General features: G+C 41.6%; 2 protein-coding genes across 5 annotated transcripts in view; one reads left to right on the forward strand and one right to left on the reverse strand.

Annotated features, from left to right (window-relative positions):
- gng12b (guanine nucleotide binding protein (G protein), gamma 12b) overlaps positions 1 to 16536 on the forward strand; it is a 40653-nt gene extending 24117 nt beyond the window's left edge. For 3 of the 4 annotated variants that reach the window (XM_086223716.1, XM_086223717.1, XM_086223718.1), the window contains exons 3-4: positions 12914 to 13034; positions 14605 to 16536. In XM_086223716.1, coding sequence (XP_086079842.1) covers positions 12954 to 13034; positions 14605 to 14730 — 207 coding nt within the window. In that variant the 5' untranslated portion in view covers positions 12914 to 12953 and the 3' untranslated portion in view covers positions 14731 to 16536. Of the gene's footprint in view, positions 1 to 12431; positions 12519 to 12913; positions 13035 to 14604 lie in introns of those variants that run through there. The other variant, XM_086223719.1, reaches the window with a different exon arrangement.
- A 3892-nt stretch (positions 16537 to 20428) lies between these two features.
- Positions 20429 to 22431, reverse strand: gadd45ab (growth arrest and DNA-damage-inducible, alpha, b). The gene is made up of 4 exons (XM_086223721.1): positions 22270 to 22431; positions 21729 to 21830; positions 21421 to 21628; positions 20429 to 21247 (listed from the first exon to the last, which is right to left on the reverse strand). Exons 1-4 carry the CDS (start codon positions 22317 to 22319, stop codon positions 21134 to 21136), a joined length of 474 nt encoding a protein of 157 aa, XP_086079847.1. The 5' UTR covers positions 22320 to 22431; the 3' UTR covers positions 20429 to 21133.
- Between the last annotated feature and the right edge of the window lie 429 nt (positions 22432 to 22860).

Genomic DNA, 22860 nt, shown 5'->3' on the forward strand with positions numbered 1-22860 from the left:
TCTCACTCATGTCAATGATTTACTAAACTGTGATAATGTGTATTCAAAACTTTTCTGTTTACTTTTCATCATCAGATTATGTTCTGTTTATGTTCTCCAGAAAAAAGCTGTTGAGTGTTACCGGCAATTGCAGCACAGCGCATGCAGGATTTGAGCAATTGAAATGAACCAGCAGATGTTCAATTTGTGCCACAGAAAATTCTGTGACTGGAGTTCACAGAGTGCAGCAAGGTATGCAAGCATGCTGTGCTGCACCATTCCTAGTGATTAGTATGTATATATTATGCATTTGCATTGTAAATGATCTCCTACCATGCATTGTGTGTATGTTTACTGCATATGCAAGCTTAACCCCTGTGACAATACTCTTACCATCAAATAACACAACTATAAGGCCGAACTCTTCTTATGTAGTCGACATGAGAAATCCTCAGAGCAACGCAACAAAATAATGTATAAACCATTCTGCATTTAGGAGCTGAGACCCTCAGAGCCCAGCTGACTGCTAGTTAGCTTAGCATAGTAAATGGTAGTGGATGGGAACCATCCCCGAAACATGGTGGAGAGGTTTGTGTGCGCCTATGAACCTGGGAGTTGTTTTTTTCTGGATCTTTGCGCTCCTGATAGGGTCTCCCTTGGCAAAATGGTCTCAGGTGAATGGCCAGACGAAGAATGATTCAGAACTGACTGACTGACCCTGTTGTTAAAGAAAGCCTGGGGCCCCCATGTCAAGCCAGGTTCAGAAAGTAGGCCCATTGGTGAGCACCTGATGGCTGGGTTTTTCACCTGGCTGGGCACAGCCAAAAAGAGCAATGTGGACTCTTCTGATCCCTACAGACCCACCACTACCAGGGAGAATCACTGGGGTTGGATGCACTATCCTAAGAGTGGTGGTGAAGGCAGAGGGGCCAGGCTGCAGAAACGGTCTCTGGGGACATGTCTGTACTGTGAACAGAGTCCTGCACTGAGCTCCCATAGGGGACCCCATAGTTCTACATGGGGATTTCAGTGTGCAAATGCACAACAACGGAGACGCTTGGAAGGGCATGATAGTGAAGAAAAGGATCCGAACCCAAGTGGTGTTTTGTTTTTGGGCTTTGGAGCAAGTCATGGCATTTCTTTCGTGAACACCATGTTTGAGCATAAGGATTCTCTTCACAGCACCAGGTACCAGGGCACCCTTGGATGAATGTTGATGATTGATGAGTGACAGACCTGAGGCTTAATATCTTATACACTCGGTGAAGAGAGGGGCTGAGCTGTCAGCTGATCACCATCTGGTGGTGTGTTGGGTCAGATGCCAAGGGAGGCCTCTGGATAGACATGGAAAGCCTAATTACGTTGGGTGGGAGAACAAGGATTGTCTGGAAGAGGTCTGTGTTCGGATGACCTTCAACTCTCACCTCTGGCAGAGCTTTTCCAGCATCCCTGTTAAGGAGAAGGGCATTGAACCAGAGTGGTGAAAGTTCAAAGCTTCCATTGCTGAGCTGTGGCTCTGTCTCAGGGTTTTAGGGGACTCAAGGGGCTGTACCCCTCCTGGTGAACACTGACTGAAAAAGGAGACTTTTGGGGAAATGTTATCCCAGGGTCCTCCAGAGGCAGTTGCAAGGGATTGATGGGCCTGTGGGACAACAGCCTTGGGTGTGACTGATGCTAAGGAGAGGCATTAGAGGAGGACTTTCACTTGGCACCAAATGGATTCTGGAAACCATTCGGCACCTCAAGAAGGGAAAGCCAGGAGCCATCCAAGTTGTGTACAGCAGGGATGGGGCACTGCTGACCTCAACTGAGGAAGTAGTCAGCTGTGGAAGCAACCCTTAAGGACCTCCTGAACCCAACTAGCCCACCCTCTATACCAGCAGAGGCAGAGCTGGAAGATGATGGCAAATCAACTTAAATATCCTTGGAGAGAAGACACTGAGGTAGTCAAACATCTCCACAGTGGTGGTGGTGGTGGTAGCTGGGTTCTCCCTGAGGGATAAGACGAGAAGTTCGGTCATCTGTGAGGAACTTGGAGTGAAGTCACTGCTCCTTTGCATTGAAAGGAGCCAGTTGAGGCGGTTTGGGCGTCTAGTCAGCATGCCACCTTGACAGGTTTTCCACACAAGACAGCAAAAAAAAAAAAAAAGTATTCCCAAATGTTTGCATGGTCCTTTAAACCTGCATTAACTATTTTTTTTTTTGTCCACTTGAGGACAGGGGGAAAAATTGTGAATATTTCATTGATACATAATCGCCTTTTAAGCTGACCTGTTTAATTTATTTTCAAATAATTGCATTTACTCACCCAGCAGTTACAGTGCATCATTCATTTTACTTTTGGTTTCGAGAGTTTCTTAAAGTAGAATGGGAGCCCTCAGCTGTCAGGCTCCCCTCTTGCGGAACTGCCTCCCAGTTTCGGTCCGGGATGCAGACACCCTCTCTATGTTCAAGAGCAGACTTAAGACCTTCCTTTTTGATCAAGCTTAGAGTTAGTGCTGCTATGGGCTTAGACTGCCAGGGGATCTCCCATGATGCACTGGGCATCTCTCTCCACCTCTCTTTCCTCTCTGTCCCCCTGTATGTGTTAATAAATCATACTCATATGTGTTACTAACTCATCTTCTTCTCCGGAGCCTTCGGACCCCCCACATCCCAGATCCCGGGTGCTGCTGGAGGAGGGTACAGACCTGAAGAGGCTCAAGCTGCCACCTGTAGCTCCACCTGCTCACGTCCCCATCTGTCCATCAGTCTCTTTCCGTTTCTCTCCTTCTTGAACTCTGACCCTCTGTTTCCTTCTGTATATCTGTCTTCCTCCATTATCTGTCTTTGTCTCTGCCCCGCTCTCCTGCTCTCTTTCCCCCCAACCGGTCAAAGCAGAAGGCCGTCCCCATTGAGCCTGGGTCTGCTCAAAGTTCCTGCCTGTTAAAAGGAAGGTTTTCATTGCCACTGTTGCAGGATGTGCTTGCTGATGGAGAATTGTTGGGTGTAAATTCATTGAAGGACTGTGGTACTGGACCTGCTCTACCTGTAAAGTGTCATGAGATAACTTCTGTTGTGATTTGGCGCTATACAAATAAAATTGACTTGAGTTGACTTGACTAATTTTGTTTTGACTAGTTATATGTGACTGATAATGACAATGAACATGAAGCACAGGTTGCTGCATCAGGACCAGATTCACTTGCCCCAAGAAAAACCCTGCTTCTAGAGTTCAAAAACTACTGTTAGACCCTAACTATAAATTAGCACCGGGAGGGTATGAGCACAGGTATTTTTCTGACTGACTTCTTAATTTGTAGTGGTTAGCGTGCAAATTAACACACAGTATACACAACATAATGTATTTAAATTTGCAAGGGGTATTCTACTGCCATTTGTGCTATTACTGTACTACTTGTAGTATTTAATTCTATTTAAAACATGTCTTAAATGTGCAACTGACATGCTGAGAACATGTAGAGTTCGCAGAAGAAAGGCAAGAATTTTTTCAATGTCTCTCCCTTGTCCTTAAAAAGCCACGTATATATCTTTGTGTGATTACAAGTAATGCTTTGGAACTGGGCTGTTAGTTGAAAACCTGCACCATCACCAGGTATTCCCGTACATTGTGTGAAATTGGTAGATTGTGTCAACCATCACAAACTGCTGTTCTAAGGTACCTAATTTTTGCCATATTAGTTGAAGAAATAGTGTGTAATTTTTGTATCAGGCCCCAGGAGGGTGATAACAATGTTGATTAACCTGTGGTGAGAGGCTAATTTTGTCCTTTTTTCACGCTTAGAGGTGTGGAATATCTGCCTGGAAAACTTCAGAGACATTAAAAGCCTTTTTATGGAGCTGCCAAGTAGCCTATTAGCTTGTTTTAGCTTGCACACTGGCCAAAGTCTATCTGAACTCCTCAGCAAAAGCTGAAAGGATTTCCCAAATGTGGCCATGGATTTCAGGACTCAAAATCACATCAAAACACTAGAAAATCAGGAATGCCTCTTATTTCCATAGGATTGCATCTCATGACAACATGGTAGCACTTAAGCAGCAGTGACCCTTGTGCATAGTTGGGTGATGTGGATAACTTGGATTCCTTCTTTTATTAATGATACCTGTTTCTCTTCCTCTGAATCTCTTAGCTCACTGTGTATTTATGCACTCCCTCTGGCAATAATATTTAGGGCCAAAGGCCAGATTACTAATGTGTCAAGACTGCAGAGTTGCAATCAGGTAACTTCCAGACAGGAAGATGTCATGGGACAAAAGCTGCAACAACTTGTGGAGCCTCCCTACATGGACATGGAGTCCGCCCCGGTGGCTTTGACGCTCACAGCCATCTCCTCTGCCTCCCCCACGGCTGCTCATTATGTGCCGTTTAGTGCTCACTCAGCGCTGAGGTGCTCCAAAGTTCACAGGAAGGAGAAGGGGGAGGTTGGAGAGTCATTCCTGTTAGTGAGGTCAGAAGGCTTTGTATTTTTTCCAAACCTTCCCTCCCTCCCTCCCTCTGTCTCTCTGTCTGTCCGTCGGTCTGTCTCTCTCTTTTGTTCATCATGATAAGCATCCAGGTGGCAGCAGTGAAGAAACCTCCCTATCACCCACTACCACCTTCCCTCTGTGCTGATTAGATCAGCCACTTAAACCACAGAAAACATGATCTCCCTCACAAAAGAAAGTACAGAAACCACCTCAATATACCTCTCATAGTCAAGGCATGCACTTTTCCCTTCTACGACTGACCCAGTACTTTGTGAAGAATAAATGTACCTCTGACTGTTTGCACGTGTTTAGTTTTTTTGCCTAACACACATTGTTGTGTTTCTACCAATCTTTGTGTCCTGTTGAGCCCTACCTACATTTGCAGGAAAATGTTACAACCCCCGAGATGGAATCAGTGAAATGAAGAAAGCAAGGAAAACTTAGCTTGCACGTGAAACTGCAACTGTGTGTGGTGGGCGGGTATGTCAGTTAGCTAGTCATATGAATGTGTGGGGAAGTAGGGAAAAGGTGAGAGCACTTGGGGTGGCAAGAAAATGTGCAGCAGTATGACCGGATAGCTGCTAATGTTTATCCTTAAGCAAAACCGCCCATGCTGTGGCCTCTGGAATTGATGTGTCAGTTTGCAGTAGCCTTCACACAGCCCTGGTTTACGCAGTTGCTGGTGGAATGAGAGGAATTTTCTGCAGCTAGTTTCATATTTCCACCCTCTTTGGGAAATTTACCCATTTTCACAAATGCTTACTTTAACTATCGTCATACATTTGTCTGAAGGGAAATCCTGGATTATTGTAACAATGAGTGCTGTTACTTGGTAGTTTGGTGCCATGCAGGCTAAAGGTGGTGTGAGAATGAGGGGCTCGGGGTTTACTGAATTCCTATCCAGTGAGCAGAGAGCACTGGTTGCTGTCTAGACAAAGCTCAGTTGTCTGGGAGACCTGCAGAACCAGGACTGCCCCGGGCTCCAGGAAGTATTGGTGGGAGAGAGTGGGCTGTTTTTTTCTTTCCTTCTTTTCATCCAGTTCTCATCTTCTCCCTCCTTGGGGGATTCCAACGAATTCAGTCAACTGCTGAGAGCGTTTTTGGGCGGTGAGAGTTTTTCTCCCATGATTGGGTGGAGACAAAGTGCAGCCATATCAATGGCATAAAAATGTCACCGCTTTCTCTACACAGGAAATAGCAGCCTTGCCCACCTTGCATACAGAATGTAAGCACACAATCATGCAGATTTGTGCAATTTGTGTTTTTTTTTTTAACAATAAAGTTTTCTGCTCTTAGAGTCACTTTGCATGTTTCTGTTGTCTTTGGGTGAGTGTGTGCAGTAAGATAAGGCAAAGGCTTTCTCACACAGCATTGGATCAGGGAGCAGACTGGGCTGATTCTGGGGCTCATTAGCTGTTACACTCTGTTGTGCATGACGGTCTGTTCTTGTGGCCATGTGCATCCTTCCACTGGAAGGCCCAGACAGTCTTGAGAGGATTTGTAGTGATGACAGCAGAATTATGAGGTGTTTGAAATGTCTAATTGAGGAAAATACAGTATGGAGAAAACAGAAATAACCCTGTAAACCCCCTTTGTCTCAAATTGTTTTATCCTGCTTAAAATCTCCACAGTAAACTCCTCAGACCACATGGCTGGCAAACAACTGTTGACAGCACTAACAGGTTAAAACACACACTGCAGCCCGGTAGGTCACCCTGGTGATGTTACGCACCACAGATGGCTCCATAGTATTTTAAGTGTTATATTTCAACTCACGATGGTATGCAAATATCAGGAATTTCAAGTTTGTCACCAGGATGTGTTGTTACTAGGCAAAATGACAGTAAAAAAAATGTGAACATTTCCTATTACAGAACAACCCCTCAAAAACCTCTTGGCCTGCACCAAACGTAATTGCTGTTTTCATTGTTATTGCATGGTGTTATTCTACTGCATGGTGTGAAGAAACAGTATGCATTGCATTTGGGAGGAGCTGTCTTCTCTACGTCAGTGAACCAAACTAAGATATGACCTCTGTACCATTTGGCATTGATATACTAAGGAGGGGTCAACAGGTGGTGTTGGTAATCAGTCCAGGAAGCTTCTCTCTGGTGCAACAGTGTGTCATTCCTCTGCATGCAACACCTTTGCATAATATCGTCAACTATTCCCTCATTCATGTTTATGACCAACTCTCTGCGTTGCATTTGGCCATCTGGATGTAGCTCCACTTTTGGTGGAGCTTTGTGTGCATCAAGTCAAAATAACTTCCTCTGGTGACAAACCTACATGCTCCTTAGAAGTCAGTTAAAGCAGCACGTGCATGCAGAAAAGAGCAGCACATGTCTCAGGTCTTTGTTTACTTTTGACTTTCAGGTGTGTGAATGGAGATAAAAGATAGAAAGACAGATTCTATGCATGGTATTCACGTTGTCTCTGCAGGATGAGAATGAAAGATCATAGATGAATGAATTTGTCTGGGATTTACATGTATATTTCTGAAAGCTATGAACTTTTGTAATGGCTGGCTGCAGGTTGTGTGATCTCACACACTTAAAAGAACCTGTTTTTCCTGCATGTGGGACCCAGGTGGGAGGAAAAGACAGGATGACAGAAACTCGAGTGTGAGTCTGTTGTCCTTCAGCTGACCTCACTCCCAGCAAAGGTGTTTGTGCACGCTACTGCAGCACTCTTGGGAAAGGTGTGTGGTGGAGAAACTCACAGTTTGTGACTCAGCCGCTTGGAAGCCTCATCTCCTGTTTTTGTCTGCAGTGCAAATACTGCTTTAAGCGATTCTTTTCATGTTGGCTGACTTCACACAGTTTTTTTGGACAGCACCCTTGACAACTTTCAAGAATCAATTAAAAACAAAGTGTGTCATCGATAATACACAGATTGGAATGTGACGTTCATGCAGTTTGTCTCCACCAAACCTCAGAGGCGACATTGTGTGTTTGTTCCTCTGTCTCTTTCCTCTGCATGCATCACTGGACAGTCTGGCTCCCTGATAGCATCAGACTGTCTGAGAGTGGCGCTGATGGGGGCGCAGTTAAATTTGTAAACGCTCTGAACTTCTGTCGCGGTGCCTGTGTTGCACACAATACCCAAATAGCGGTCCTGAGTGTGTCACAATACTGATAGCATGTCTGCATTGTCACCATGCCTTTCCAATGTGCCTAAGCCTCAGAGCTTATTGTAGAAGCCGAGGCAGATCCCAGTCCAGGAGCAGGATGGGGTTGGTGTTGTTGCCAGGCAGTTTAGGGGTGTAAAACACAGATAATAGTGCTGCTGGTGTCCCATGGCCACTAAAGTAGAACAGGACAGCTGATAGGTAATCATTTAGGCTGCAGCGCTCAGCCCACCTTCTGGTTATCAGTCACAGAATGAACACCTCATTTGCATGTAAACAAAATGCCTCTTAGTTTGATTCTGTTGACTTATACTAAACAAAAGGGAGTTAGGAGTTGGGAGTTGAAATCTGTAATGGAACTATAATCGCAATCTCATATATACATGAAAACAAATTTACCTTTTATTATGAATGTCATTTAAAGAAATTTCTCTTGGCAGAACTTTTTCTTTTTGAACTTATCAACTTTGCTCTTCTCATTTTACATTAAAGAAAAGGAGTTGTATGTATTTTAATACTGTTAACTCTTAATTTACATTTTTCACTTATCAATTGTTTCTTGCATGTCCCCCTCATTTTTATCCCCATTTGCCAGTACACCCTACTAAGCCTTTCTGGTCATTGCCGTCTGCCGCTCTGGGGACCCCCACAGACCCTCCCAGACCACTGTGTGCTTCCTTTATAGTAGGTGGAGTCCTCAACTTCCTCTCCACCAAAAAGGCATTGCACATGGGAGGATCACAGTGCCCCCCCCCCCCCCCCCCCCCCAGTTCCCCTTGAACAGACTGACCAGGAAGGGTGCTAGTGCAGTGACCAGGACACATGCTGTCAACTGGCTTCCAACTTGCAAACAAGGGTAAGGATACCTTACCAAATGCCAAACTATTAGCCCTGTAATGGCAGGCAAGACCACTGTCCCACCTGGGTGTCAGGGTTATTCATCAACATAAGAAGTTCGTGGATGAGTTAGATCGCTGATCAAACATTAGAACTGATTATAATACTAATAAAACCTTTTGAGTTATTTGCTAATTACAACCTTGAGGTTTCCTTGACCTAAGCTCGTACAACTCCTTTTACTTTAGAGTAGAAAACCATGAAAACACTTCCCTCTCACGAGTATCATGAGCCAAGATATGATCAGGAGCCTCATACACACGAGTGTTTGGGTCATTGAGCGGTCACTGAATGAGTGATGAGCATGGCCTGAAGAAACTGGGAGAGGAGGTTATGTTCATCTGAGCAACTCTTGTTTAAACACTGTATGAACATTCACCCTCATCCAGTCAGTTTTTTTATCCAGGGGCACATCAGTGGTAAGATTTATATATACAAAGTGATATGACAGTAATTATACTCTGTTATGACTATGTTTATCAATAAACAAACAAACAAATATATATATATATATATAGTCATAACAGAGTATAATTACTGTCATATCATTATGCATTTTTCACAACTGGTGTGTTACAGATGTAATTGCTGCTAGCAAAATAAGTTAGATTGGTCAGTTAGTTATATGACGGGAAACTATTACTATCCTAGCTGCTATTGGCTGAGAGGCCGGGTTCACCCTGAATGTGTCTCCAGTCAATCGCAGGGCCATCAGGAGCAATTAGAGGTTCAGTATCTTGCTCAAGGATACTTTGACATGGTCACCGGGGGAAGTGAGGATTGAACCAGCGACCCTTCTGTTGCTCGATGGCCAAGCTTCGTCCAAGTCATGCTGCCTCCCCCTTTCAAAACCTGTGAATACTAAATCAATAAATCTTTTAAAAATGTAATTTTAATGTACATTATAATGTTGATGATACCAAATGTTCTTCATTTTTGTACATTTTATGGATTAAAGATTCAAAAAAATAATTGCTAGATAAAATGATGCTGACAGTAAACATTTTGGCAGCCTTAGTAATGAGCTATTGACATTTATGTGAATATGAATTACAGTGGTATCAACAGTGGCTATGGCTCTCTTTATAAAGCATAATGGCAGCATGTGTAATGAGATGTGATTGTGATATTAAAAAAAAAACCCATGTAGAATAAACCAATATTGTTTCAGTCAGAACACAAATGCATATGCAACCCATTTTAATGCAATGAGCGCATTTATTCAAGCAGCAGATCTGAGCAGTGTGTTGAATTACACACCACAGGGCAACCCTTATAAACCTGCTCTCTCTTGGCTGTAGAGGTGCCCACCTGTGCAAATCCCCACAGCCACATCAAAGGGATGACTCTGCTGTCAGACTTAAAATATACAAAATGTACTCTAAAATCGGTGTATCAATGCTTTCTCTGTGCCACATGTTTACATTGAGCACACACAAATTCACATGCACGATGCAGACAGCTGTAGGCACTGTCGACATTCTTATGTCTACAGGGCTTTCAAAGACATATCCTGCATTCATAGCCCACAGTGACACATTTCAAAGCTTGTTTGTGTTTTTTTTACTGGAATTATAACTTCTTTCTACTTCAAAAAGAAAATTAGATGGCTAAAATTGGGCAATAGCTTAAAATATAGTTTTCCCTACGCAGCTTGAGAAGTGTATAAACTGCATCCTGCTTAAAGCTGTAGTGTATCAGATTAAAGTACCCTACCCTCACTAAAGGGTCCATATCTGATGATATTCCCACAGGTTAAAATGCAGGTTTTCTTTGGCTGTCCTTGTCGAGCCCTCTTCTGGTTGTCATCCATCCCCATCCCCTGTCCACACCAGGTGGATAAGCCGGTCCTATTTCAACTGGAAGGGCGCATTGTAAACCCCTTCACCTCTGCTAGACTGACTGTCACAGACAATGTTTCACATCTGGCACCTCTGGAACGAGTGGGAGGGTACTCCTCAAACCTCTGATCTGTGACTGAATAGATGAATGTGTCTCACTCACTGACTTTCTACTAACAGTCCTGATATTTGCATAATGATTGCATTAATGATATTAACATGGACACATTATTAATGCTTATATTTTTAAGAACAATTGCTACAGTTTCACACAGCATTGTGTTGTAATGATTTAGAATGGATTCTAAATGACTTTACAGGTTTCACCTCAGGGGTTGAAGCACTGGGAAACCGTCAAAGTGTCCTGCTTATTTCAGTGTTTCCTGCTACAGCATGACACTTATATCAAGAGTTCATCAGCTCAGTGCAGTTCATGTCTGGCCCTTTGTTGCATGTCATCTCTTCTCTACCCCATAACTCTGTCAACTGTCCCTATAAAGCTAAATCAGGCAAAAAAGAAAATATCATTTGTTGTTTTCACTATTTTGTCATATAATTGCAAGTGGAAAACATATATTCAAGGCAGAAAAGGAAAAAAATGGAGAATAAGTGCCAAATTAAGAAGAGGGTCTTTAGAGAGCACATACTCCAACAGAGGCGACCTCAATCAAAATCAATATAAACTAGAAATGCAGCTTTACATGTATACCTCCACCAACTGTACATGCATATGCAGGCTCACAGGGATCTTGACCTTTGACCAACACATTGTTTTGGATAATCCTGGATTTGCATTCAATTTGAAGAAATTCCCTCAAGGTGTTCCATTAAACCCTTATGGTTGTCTGTTACCCTTGCTACTTTAAGTTTGGGGAAAATTTGCCTTGTAGTTTTATGTAATCCTGCTGACAAGCACCAAGTACATTACCCTCTCGGGGGAGGTAAAAAAACAGATGAGTTTTAGGTAATTAAAAATCTGAAAAATAAAAGGTTGGCTTGAAATTTAGCTGTGTACTGCTGCATCTTTCTTTAGAAAAATATCAATGATGATCAAGCACTGTGAGGTAAGGAGTGCCTCCTCCAAGTCGTAAGCTGCAGAAACACAACAATGATGCAGTAAAACAGTTGTTTAACTTTTACAACAGATAGTGCCTCTGTCAGGCTCATTTCACCCCACGGTGCTCCAGTTAATGCTGCCGTCATACAGAGGCCCTCCAGACGTCAAAGACTGAGGACCGACCCTCCTTTGACACAGTTCATTTTTCTTTCTCTGCTCATGCTGACCAATACAGCTGAAGGCTTGAAACACTGCTGTTGTTCATGAGCACAGAACAACCGGACTGTCGTGTATCATTGTGCTTAGTTTTATTGTCATCTTGCAATCTGCAGAGCAGCTACCTAAAAAGTCAGCAGTGCTCTGTTACTGGCTCAGGCTGGTTACTGGTACTTGTGTAGGCTTCTTTCTTCATGGGCTCTGGCCCATATTTAATCATTTATACTTCAGAGGGTAGCTGGCGACTCTGCTTCCTGTGGAGGAAGCGGAAAGGAGTGGGTGGGTGGGTGGGGGGATTAGAGGGATGCACTGTCTTGCTTCTTTTCCGTAGTCAGTTCTGTATTTGTCCGTGTCCGTCCCCCTTCCGTTTCAGTGTCCCCACACCCCCATAATATTGTGCACCAAAGCTAAAAGCAAACACTTACTACAGCACATATCGGGTATCATTACTGGCAGTCCCACAGAGACACTTTCTGGTTTGTATTGTTCATCAGTGACAAAAGCTGACAGAGCTTTGCACTATACAATTTACATTTCCTTCTGTTAGAAATGTCCTCTTTTCTCAGTCTTCCTAGAAATTACACAGAAAGCAGAAAAGCAACGTCACATCACTAGGCTGCTTCCCCTTTTAGCTCTGCTGCTCCACAGTTGGCAGGAGTAAAAGGTAGAAAATTACAGCTGTGCAACTTCTTCTTCGTGCAGTTCACAGGGAATGATGTAATGAGCCTCGAAAAGAAAGCCATTGTGAGTTAGTGGCGGGGATTGTGAAACAGGATTCAGTTAGGTTGGGCCACATTTTGTACGCACATTTACTGCCTCTTCTGGGAAGTTGTCGTGCTGTAGACTGACATTAGAGCAACATCCCTGTAGTCTCACTTGAATGATTATTAATTACTGCCAACTGGTGCCAAGCTCTTCATGCATTCACCCTGTGAGTCAGTATGAGACACAACTTGGTCAATTTCTTATTTAAATGTGATGTTTTAAATTAACTCACATTTCCTTTATCAAATAAATTGTGTTTTAATTGTAGGTATCTTATTTGACCTATTAACTTTTGCAGGATTTGATTCAGATACCAAATATTTACTCTTACCAGATGAAAAAGAGATTGATCTGGATTGGGCAGACCTGATTATGGCAGTACTAACTTCTGCAGTATTGATGGTTATATTGTGTCTTTATCCTTGGTAGTGTAAGTAGTTGCCAAAGGCATGTGAATAGATTTATATCACTAAGGTTTTGTAGCTTTTTGTTATGCAAATAAAAACTTTATCTCAGAATGAATTTGGAGTCTTGCTGTAATAATATTTATGTCTGAAACAGGTTCTGGTGCAGCTGTCGGAGGACTGTGATATCAGTGACAATGCAGAGCTCCAGCAGTCTAGCGCAGGCCAGGCGGATGGTGCAGCAGCTGAGGATAGAAGCCAGGATCGAGAGGATTAAGGTGCTTGTGCATTCAAACCTTCAAAAACACACATTTGATCTCCCAGCAGAAGGCTGTTAAACTAAAAACAAAACAGTATGCATTTTTATATAATTATTAGTGATTCCAAGCTATGCTCAAGTATCCTTATACTGAAAAGTATAAGGTATAAGTCTCAAGTATATTTGGTCAATTTTGTATTTCTGTGATATACTAGTCTACTGTGTACTGTACTATTATTGTATTGTCAACAGGTTATGTAACACTAGTTAACTTTTACTGGGCGTAATACTTACATAATCTTAAAACTTGCCAGACTTGTTTGATATAACTACTTTTATGTAAATAAACATGATACTCAATATGCTTTCTTGTTGCCTGGTGACAGTATACTTGTAAAAACTTTAATGGCCAAGTTTTACCTAAGTAGTGCTGATATATGTAACTAGTAAACTAAAAATATTTAAGTTAAGTATTTGTGTAATTCACAGTATAATTGCAGTACAAAATAAAACGTGAATATAACGAGCTGTAGAATTAACCTGACGAAGCAACAGTGAAACACGTTGTTCACTATAATAAATCAATAATTCAGCTTACCAGTGTGCGGTGATTTGACCCTTTTTTAACATGAATATAGCTATTTGTGAACTCAAATGTACTACTCCTACACAGAAAGAAAACTAAAAGTATATTTTACTGATATAAATTTCAGAGTGGACAAGTATTACATAAGCAATAGACTTATATATATATATATATATATATACATATATATATATATATATATATATATATATATATATATATATACAGAGCTAGTTTACAAGTAGCAAATACAAATAGCTCTGTATATATATATGTATATATATATATACAGAGCTATTTGTATTTGCTACTTGTAAACTAGCTCTGTATATATATATATATATATATATATATATATATATATATATATATATATATATATATATATATATATATATATACAGAGCTAGAGCTGCGTATTTGTATTTGCTACTTGTAAACTAGCTCTGTATATATATATATATACAGAGCTAGTTTACAAGTAGCAAATACAAATAGCTCTGTATGTGTATATATATATATACATATATATATACAGAGCTATTTGTATTTGCTACTTGTAAACTAGCTCTGTATATATATATATATATATATATATATATATATATATATATATATATATATACAGAGCTAGTTTACAAGTAATATCAAGTTTATATATATATATATGTGTGTGTGTGTGTATACACACGCACATACATTTACATATGTAGATATATACACATATGTGTATATATACGTGTATGTGAATGTATAAGTACACATTCTTACACATTTACACATACATACGTACATACATACATATATACATCTTTGCAGTACATTAAAAGATAAACCATACTATAAAGCTATATTATATAAACTACATTTGGGAAAAAATGTTTGAAATTATACTTCTTATTATATAAGTATATTATACTCAGTGTAAGTGATTTGGCTATGTGCCTGCTTCAGCCACATGTATGTCAAGGAGGATCTGTGTGTAAAGAGTTTTCATTGCCAGGTGTCCAAAGCGTCATCGGATCTGATGCGGTACTGTGGAGACCATGCCAAGCAAGACCCACTGCTCATGGGTGTCCCTGCTTCAGAGAACCCTTTCAAGGACAAGAAGCCTTGCACTATTTTGTAGTGGACCACCTGAAGCTTTGCTGCTTATCAATCAGGGTATTATGTGGTAAAATGCTGATGATGATGATGCTACTCTTCACAACTTGCCTTATGGCCTCATACCCCTTAGTTCTTTACATGCATGCCAAAATTTAAAAGTGTCCCCCTCTGCCTTTCAGTCAGTTACACCAAAGAACACCATGAGGTCAACAACTGGCTGTGGCCTTGAATCAAAGCTTTTGCACAAACACTGATCATTTCAGGTTTGAAGTTTGTCTCCTTGCTAAACTTTTTATCCTCTGTGTCATTATCTGTCATGTTGTAGTGTATGTCTGTGACTGTCTGATGATCCCAGCATGCATTAGCACACAATCAGGAGTCCAGTCAGATGTAGGCTTTAAGCCTTCATCAACCTTGCTTTAGGAAGCAGTTGCAGCTTCTGTGCAAGTGATAATCAACAGAAGATAATGACATTCGGGAAGTGTGCAAGTGTGCTCTCCGTTGTAGAATGATACCGAGCTAAAGCAGGCTGTGCCAACTGATTCTTAAATGCAAATTAGCACAGGACGTCTAACAACAATTCATCTTTGTAAAAACGTGGGTCAGACAGTTGTACCTTTGGATCATTTCTAGAGACAAACTATTAAGTTAAATGTTTGGGTTTTTTGCCTCTGTTATGCAGTTACAGTGTGTTACAAGGACTTTTGGATGGGGGTGATACTGCATTCCTGTTTTCTGAGACATTCCTTTACTACATTCCATTAGAGCATTATACATTACATGAACAACTTTCTATTGTCAAATCATTAACATGATCAGCCAAGATGTTTTTTTTGTGTGTATTTTTTGTGTCTAGTTTCAGATGTTTAACACTCACTACAGATTTGAAAAATTTGCAGGATAGTCTATCTGCCATTTTACTCATGTTTTCATACAATTGAAATTAATTCATGATATAAATCAAACCAAATCAAAGTATTTTTTTTATTTAAAAAAAATTATAAATGAATCTTTTCAGGAAATAATCTCTATTGTCCATTGTCCCCAAAGCCAAACAACAAGATAGATTCACTTCTATCAAGATCCAGAGGTATTTAGTCACTTTTGAGGCAGGTATGCCAACACTCTCCAGTACCTACCATTCATTGTGGATTCTGCTCCTTTACGTACACACAGAAGAGAGGGATACACTCTGGCTCTGGGGAGGATGGAAAATTAGTATATTTCCTGAAATGGTCAGCATGTTGTTTTCAGTAAAATACTGAAGTAAGTTGAAATGAGTTTAATGAAATCACACCACCTATTTTGTCTCACTTCTACACTTCTTTTCTCAGCAAAAGGTTATACTGTATTATGTAAACACCAGATGACTATATTACTTTGAAACATTTCATGATTACATCTGCTCTGCTTCAATTCTACTATGAGTTCATTCCTATGGCCAGTGGTGTACAGCTGTTTTATAAGTCATTTGTGTGTTGTTGCTTTTGGGGGGAAAAAAACAACTAAATTTACAACCTTGCCAGCCTGGACCTTAATGAAATTACTTTCAGCTACCTACCCACACAAGTGCTGTGAATGCATAATTATGAATTATTTATCATAAATATGTGAACTCTGATTAGAAATACCCAATGTTCAACAATGAATTACAAAAATACATCTTTGATGTTTCTGGCCTCTTCTGGTTCAGTCAAAAAATCTTATTTGAATGTTTTGTGATGTTGATTCAACCATTTGGATTAAACCTAAATGTATTGTTTTGATTATTGGTGTGTTCTGTAAATTTCTACCTGTGTGTGTCTATGTGTTGGCCGTGAGAGAGAAAGAGAGAGGATAATATCAGCGTCTTTGTTCCTTATTGCTGTTTTACCACTGCTTTTGTGTTGAAGAAACATGCCAACATTTTGGGAAATAAACTTATTGTCCATCCTCCCAAAAGCCAGAGAAGAGGATAGACACTGAGAGCTGAGACACAAACACTCAGACCTGCCAACTACTAATTAGCTTAGCACAATGAATTGAAGTGGATGGTCAGGTTAGCATGCTCAAAGTCTTGACTGCTCAAGCTCCAAAACCTGTAGTTCTTCCTCTTTCCATTTTGGCTCGAATAGATCAGAATCAGGATCTTGGTAGGTCCGTAAGTAACATGTACAACCCTAATTAAATTAATGCAAAACACTTTAGTTGAAAAGTGTGTTTGGTGACCTTTCTTGGAGATATCCAAATGGCTAACAGTCAACTGGTCTCTGTGTGTCTCAGTTCCTTAGTGCAGCACAGAAGAGAAGAGAGAACCTGTCCTGTCTGGAAAAATCCATCCATCGATCCAATTTTTATACCCATCCATCTTCTTATCTTGTTGAATGTTGCGGGGGGGCTGGAGCCTATCCCAGCAGCTTTTGGGCGAGAGGCGTGGTTCACCTTGAATGGGTCACCAGTCCAATGGCAGGGCCAACACATAGAGACAGACAACCATTCACACTCACAGCCAGTGTCCAGTCCAGGCCCCATTTGCATGTCTTGAGACGGTGGGATGAAGCTGGAGTACCAGAGAGAACCCACGCAGGCACGGGGAGAACATGCAAACTCCACACAGAAAGATCCTGTGCCTGAGCCGGGACTCGAACCCGGAACCTTCTTGCTGTGAGGTGACAGTGCTGACCACCGCACCACCATTTTTTCTTTACTACTTATCCTTAAAGGGTCACGGGGCTGGAGCCTATCCTAGCTGACATTGGGTGAGAGGCGGGGTTCACCCTGGACAGGTTGCCAGTCCATTGCAGGGCCGTCAGGAGAAATTAGAGGTTCAGTATCTTGCTGGACGGCCACTCTACCTCTGAGCCATGCTGCCTGCCTGTGAAAAATAAAACCCTAAAAAGTTGTGCTTCTTCAGATGGACTGATATTTTACCAAGATATGCAACACTTTTAACACCAGCTTTGACTGCAGTTTTTTGTTTTTAACATTTGCTTTTATTGCAGAATTTAAATTCTCTGAATAAGAATAAAGTGGTTCCCAAGATCCAAAACTAATAAAACTAAAAAATTTTGTTCAAATCACAGTCTCAGTCCAAGAGAGAGAAAAAGTAACTTTTCCTTTTTTTCATAATATTGCTTGAAAAAAAAAAGTCATAAATGGCCTACTTCACAAAATCCAGCTCAGTTCAGGAATGCTTAGTTTTATAGCGTGTTTTACCTTCATTATAATACCTCTGTGGCTCAGTGTGTGGAACTTTCACCATATCATCCAAAGCCTTCCTCAGCCAATTCCACTGCTCCCTTCATTTATACAAAGTATTTGAGTGTCTTTCAGTTCATTGTTTTGCTTTTACAGTCTGCAGCTCTACTTTGTAGTTCACTACCACTGCTCTCAATATTCCGTGTACAGCATGGAGCAGTTTTTCACTATAAAAGACGATAAACCTACAGCACATTTACTCTCCAGAGCAAAATGACGGACATACAAATTTGAAGTGGTCAGCTGGTGAAAACAGTGAATCTGTCTGCAGCTACAAAGACATTATTACTCAGAACCTGGTAGAGACCCAAACAGATCTGAAAGAGTGTGAAAATATTAGGCTCGAGTGAATGCTAATCTTGCTAATGTGTCTTCTGAGTTGCTGTTGTATCAACTGTCTGTTAATATTGGCAGCTCATTCCACAGCTTCTGCTATTGGCACCAACGATTGGTACACTCGTATTTCTGTTATACATCATCATGACCTGGTATTCACATGGTCACACAAATAAAAAGAAGATAGAAGCCTTCTTGGCAGGAGACGGTGGGAGTTTATTTGTTGTTGGCTACATAAACTATATTGCAGCGTGCAGAGGACAGAGATTTATAACTTTCCGCAAGTGTTTCTATGGGCAAAACGACTCAGTCTTTCAATTTGCACTTTATGCAACAGCATAGACAGTCATTTTACAATCCATTATAACATAACTAGCAGCTATCAAATATGACATGTCTAAGTTTTGCAAACATGAAGTCTGCATTTTAAAGGTAGTTGTTTCCTGCTTGAAGAAAGAGTTCTGTTATGCAAACATTAGTCTGACCCAGTTCCCAGTCATCAGCACAAATAATTCCAGCGAGGCCTGTTGTTGTCTAATTGTCATTGTCTATCCTTTGAATCACAGCTCAACATTGTCAATCAGGTGGATGAGGGTATTGTCAGGTCAGAGCACAAATATGTTCCGGCTTCCTTTCATTTCTTAATCAAGTTCTTCCTCCCGGTGCAAGGGCCTGTCTGTTATGCAATAATAATCACTGCTCACAGCAGCCCTTTCCCTCTCCTCTCTAAGTCTTTACAGGTGTGATGTTACACCCACAATCAGGTCAGACCATGTTTGTTGTTGGCATTGATGTAATCCTCACTGGAGTCAGATGATGGACTCGTAACAGTGATTGTGTTACCCTTCACTGCGGCAAAGGAGCACCGTGATAAGCCGACATTCCCAGGTCTCCAGTATCTCACATACTTTTGCGACCCTTCACTTCCACGGGGGTTATTCTGTCTCAGGTTTTTTGTTTTCACACTCTCTTACATGATGTAATGGGCTTTCAGGTGTCATTTAACTCCCATTCCGGTATGTCGAATATTTAAGTTACACTCTTCATCAAAAAAGTGTTAGAGATTTTTTTTGTTTGTTGCCTTTTTCATGTTTCATCTAGGAAACGGTGTACTGGAAACTGTAGTTCTGCCATTTAGTGTCAAACTGAATGGACACAAATCCATTACGCTTAAAAGTGGCACACCCTACATTCCACTCCCCCTCCTCTTGCCTGTCTTAAATTTTGACCCACTTTTCCCTCCTCAACTGTTACCTACACAGCTCTGGAATGGCATTAGAGAGAAATTCTGGTAAAAAAAAATGTTTTACTGTAAGGGTACATTAATTATCCACCATCTGAAAGCCCAACCACAGAGGCTTATCCCCTCAGTATCCCAGGCTGCAGCAGGTCAGCCCCTCTGAGGACACAGCCTGTTAATTACAAGTGCTATTATTGTCAGAGTCAGTGGTGCTGGGGAACGCCTCTATTCAGTGGGCTATTTTTAGCCTTGACGCTAAAGTACTGTACAGCTCTAGCAATGAACACCTGAATAGCCCTGACTCATGCGCCCATTGTCTTGTGACCCTCTGTGTAGAAGGCTTTGTGCCTCCCCTCTTTGCACAATCAACAATAAGTTCTGGTTTTCTCTTTGCACACTCTGAATCAGGTCTTCATCATGTTGTCTTTGCCTCCTTGCCCGTCTGCTATTTTTAATCCACTCAGCAGTAAATTTAGCCCTGGCTGCACAGGCTCAGAGGGCTGAGGAATGAGCTGTCAAGACAGCGACAATGGGAATCCTCCTCCCCTCAGTGCAACCAGATCCCCAGAATGTGCAAAAGGTCACATTCTACTACAGTTCCCATGCAGGAGTAAACCTTGTTCAACCTATCCCACAACACAAAAACAGTATGGAACCAAATGTTCAAGATGTTAGTTGAACTTAAGTCTTAAAGGCTACCTGGAGACACCAAGCATTTTAGTATTGGAGACGAAAGCTGCAGAATGTGCTAGAAATGTATTGAGTAGACACTATGACCTGGCCAGTTACATGCCAGGACAAAACAACATGTGTAGCTTCGTATAGGCTGACTGCTATCGTGACTGGTATGCACTCCTAAGGAGTGCAGCTTCCTGAAGCGAGCTAAACCTGTCCTTCCTGGAAATCATCACAACAAAACAACGCAGTGGAGTGTTGCTTGTTTATTGTTCATTCAATTTAACAAAATTCCATGAACTATGCACAATAAATATCATTCAATAAATTGATAACAAATAGAAACATCAGTTAGTGGACAAGTCAACATATTGCATTGCCCTTAAAATAATATTAAACTGTGAAAACATTCCCTTTTGAATTAGCAAAGTGACAAGTCTTAAATATTAAATAAATGTGCAGGTAAAGAAATGCTTGGTCAACAAGAGGAGTTCTAGCTGAGAGCTTGGATTGGTTCATTCCACCGCCACATTTCTTGGAATCTTGTCAACTGGGGCTCTGTCTTCCTTTCCCAGTTATGCGTCGCTCGTGCTCACCACCGTGTGGGCCTATCTCCTCACATGATTCAGTTTCCCGTTAAGGCTTCTCTCTCTCTCTCCCTCCCAGCAGAGAAAGGCGTAGTCATTCAGTGGAAATCCTGTAACCCAGATTGCTGAGTCACTCCTTCCTTGGCCGATGAATTCACCCTGACCTAATCGTAATTGTTGAAACATTTCTCTTCCTCATGTCCTTCTTTTCTCCCCCTCTGGTCTCTCTCTCTCGCCCCCCCCCCCTCTCTCTCTGAGGGGCCCTCTCCAAAGAACACAGACATTAACACAGGCCTGGTGCAGTTATTTACCCCCAAATGCACACAATACATTTAAAATCCAAGCTGGGTTCATCGGTCAGGCAGGTTGATGACAGGTACCCACTGGTCCATGCAGCGACTATCTCTGCAGAAGCGATTCACTTTGCTCAGTGCAGGGTCTTTCCATAGTGATGACTGAGGGTTCTGCAGAAGACCAACAACTGCTGTTAACACATGACTTAATGACATAATCATAACTCATATGGAACAACCAGTAACAGCCCTATGGAATTACTGGAAATCGCAGTGAAAAAAAAAAAACCCTCAGCAATGCAACACTTTACTGTATCAAAGGAAATGAGCATGTGATGACTTACAGTGACTAGAACACAGTGTAGGTCCACAGGCTCTCCTCCAGGTTTCACCCCACCAACGATTTCTGCCAGACGCCTCATGTTGCTCACCCGTAGGATGTTGATGTCATTCTCGCAGCAGAAAGCCTGGATTAAGGTGAAGTGGATCTGAAGAGCCACATCCTCCTCATCATCTGAGGCCAGCAAACACAACACCACATTGTCTGGGTCCCTAAAGACAGGATAGCAGAAGGAGGGGGTTAAGAAAGGAAGTGTAACTTTCTTGTGTTGTGAGCCGTTTGACAAATCGAGCTACTTATTTTGAAACTTACGCATTGAGGGACTTTGCTGCCTCGTAGACTCCAACAGTAATGCAACCCTGAGGCAACGCAGAGCTCAGTACCTCCTCTAAGGCTTTGGCCACCGATTCCATCCTGAAATAGCACATTTACAGCATTTACTGCGACTGATTAACACCTACAGCAGCAGGTCAGAGCAAGCTCGTTTGTGAGTACTAGGCTACATATGAGTCATGGTAACAGGCTACTGATGTAACAGTGCATGCTACTGAGTATACCTTCGATTAGCAATGAAAGCGTTTACCATCACATAAACACAGTGGTAGAAGCTACTTTAAAACAACAGCTTAACAACAAAAAATACATGCTAGCATTAGCAGACCACCTAGGCATTGCAGAATGAAACAAAACAGCAGATTAGAGCAAAATAACCAGCGAACAATGGAACAGGCTAAACTTTTCCTCGGTACGATATTTGCAAAAACTCTGCCCTCGCGTCCAAAACAAGTACACAAAAACACACTAAAATCCCCTCGAGCTTCAAAAAATCAGACGGCATGTAAATAACAGCTACCTTTCAGAAGAGTTTTCCCCGCTGGTTTCTTCAAAAGTCATATTGCACATCCGAGCGGTGTGGAATCCAATAATATCCAGTGTTGACTGTAACCGAACCGTAGCTGGCGTTCTCACGTTCTGTAGGTCTACAGCTGTGTTCTGTGGGAAAATCCTTGTCCTGCTCAACCTTCATTTGCATAACCCAGTCCTATTGGTTCCATTGGTCCCATGCAAATACACGCTTCACTCGCCGTGTGTCATTGTGTGAACAGCGACATCCAGCGGCTGAGACAGCGTACTGTAAGTATTGATGTTTCAACAACAAAGCGAGTCGAGGTACGAAGTATTGTTTCGTTTACACAACACCCGCAGTCCTTGATCCAGTGATTTACTGCATGTAATCACACCTCCGATGCAGATTGAGACTGGAGGGAAGAGTCGGTTTACGTTTGCTCTTGGTCTCAAGATCGACTCCCTCATCTCTCAAGCCAGCTTTCAACATTAGTTAACTGTACTGTCACTAGTTTTTCATGCATTATTATTATTATTATTATTATTATTGACTCCGATCTAGATAACTTCAATATCGTGAATTACTGGTCTAAAATGG

This window comes from Aulostomus chinensis, chromosome 14, assembly GCF_037954235.1.
Source record: "Aulostomus chinensis isolate RoL2024-O1b breed Wild chromosome 14, RoL_Achi_v1.0, whole genome shotgun sequence".
NCBI lineage: Eukaryota > Metazoa > Chordata > Actinopteri > Syngnathiformes > Aulostomidae > Aulostomus > Aulostomus chinensis.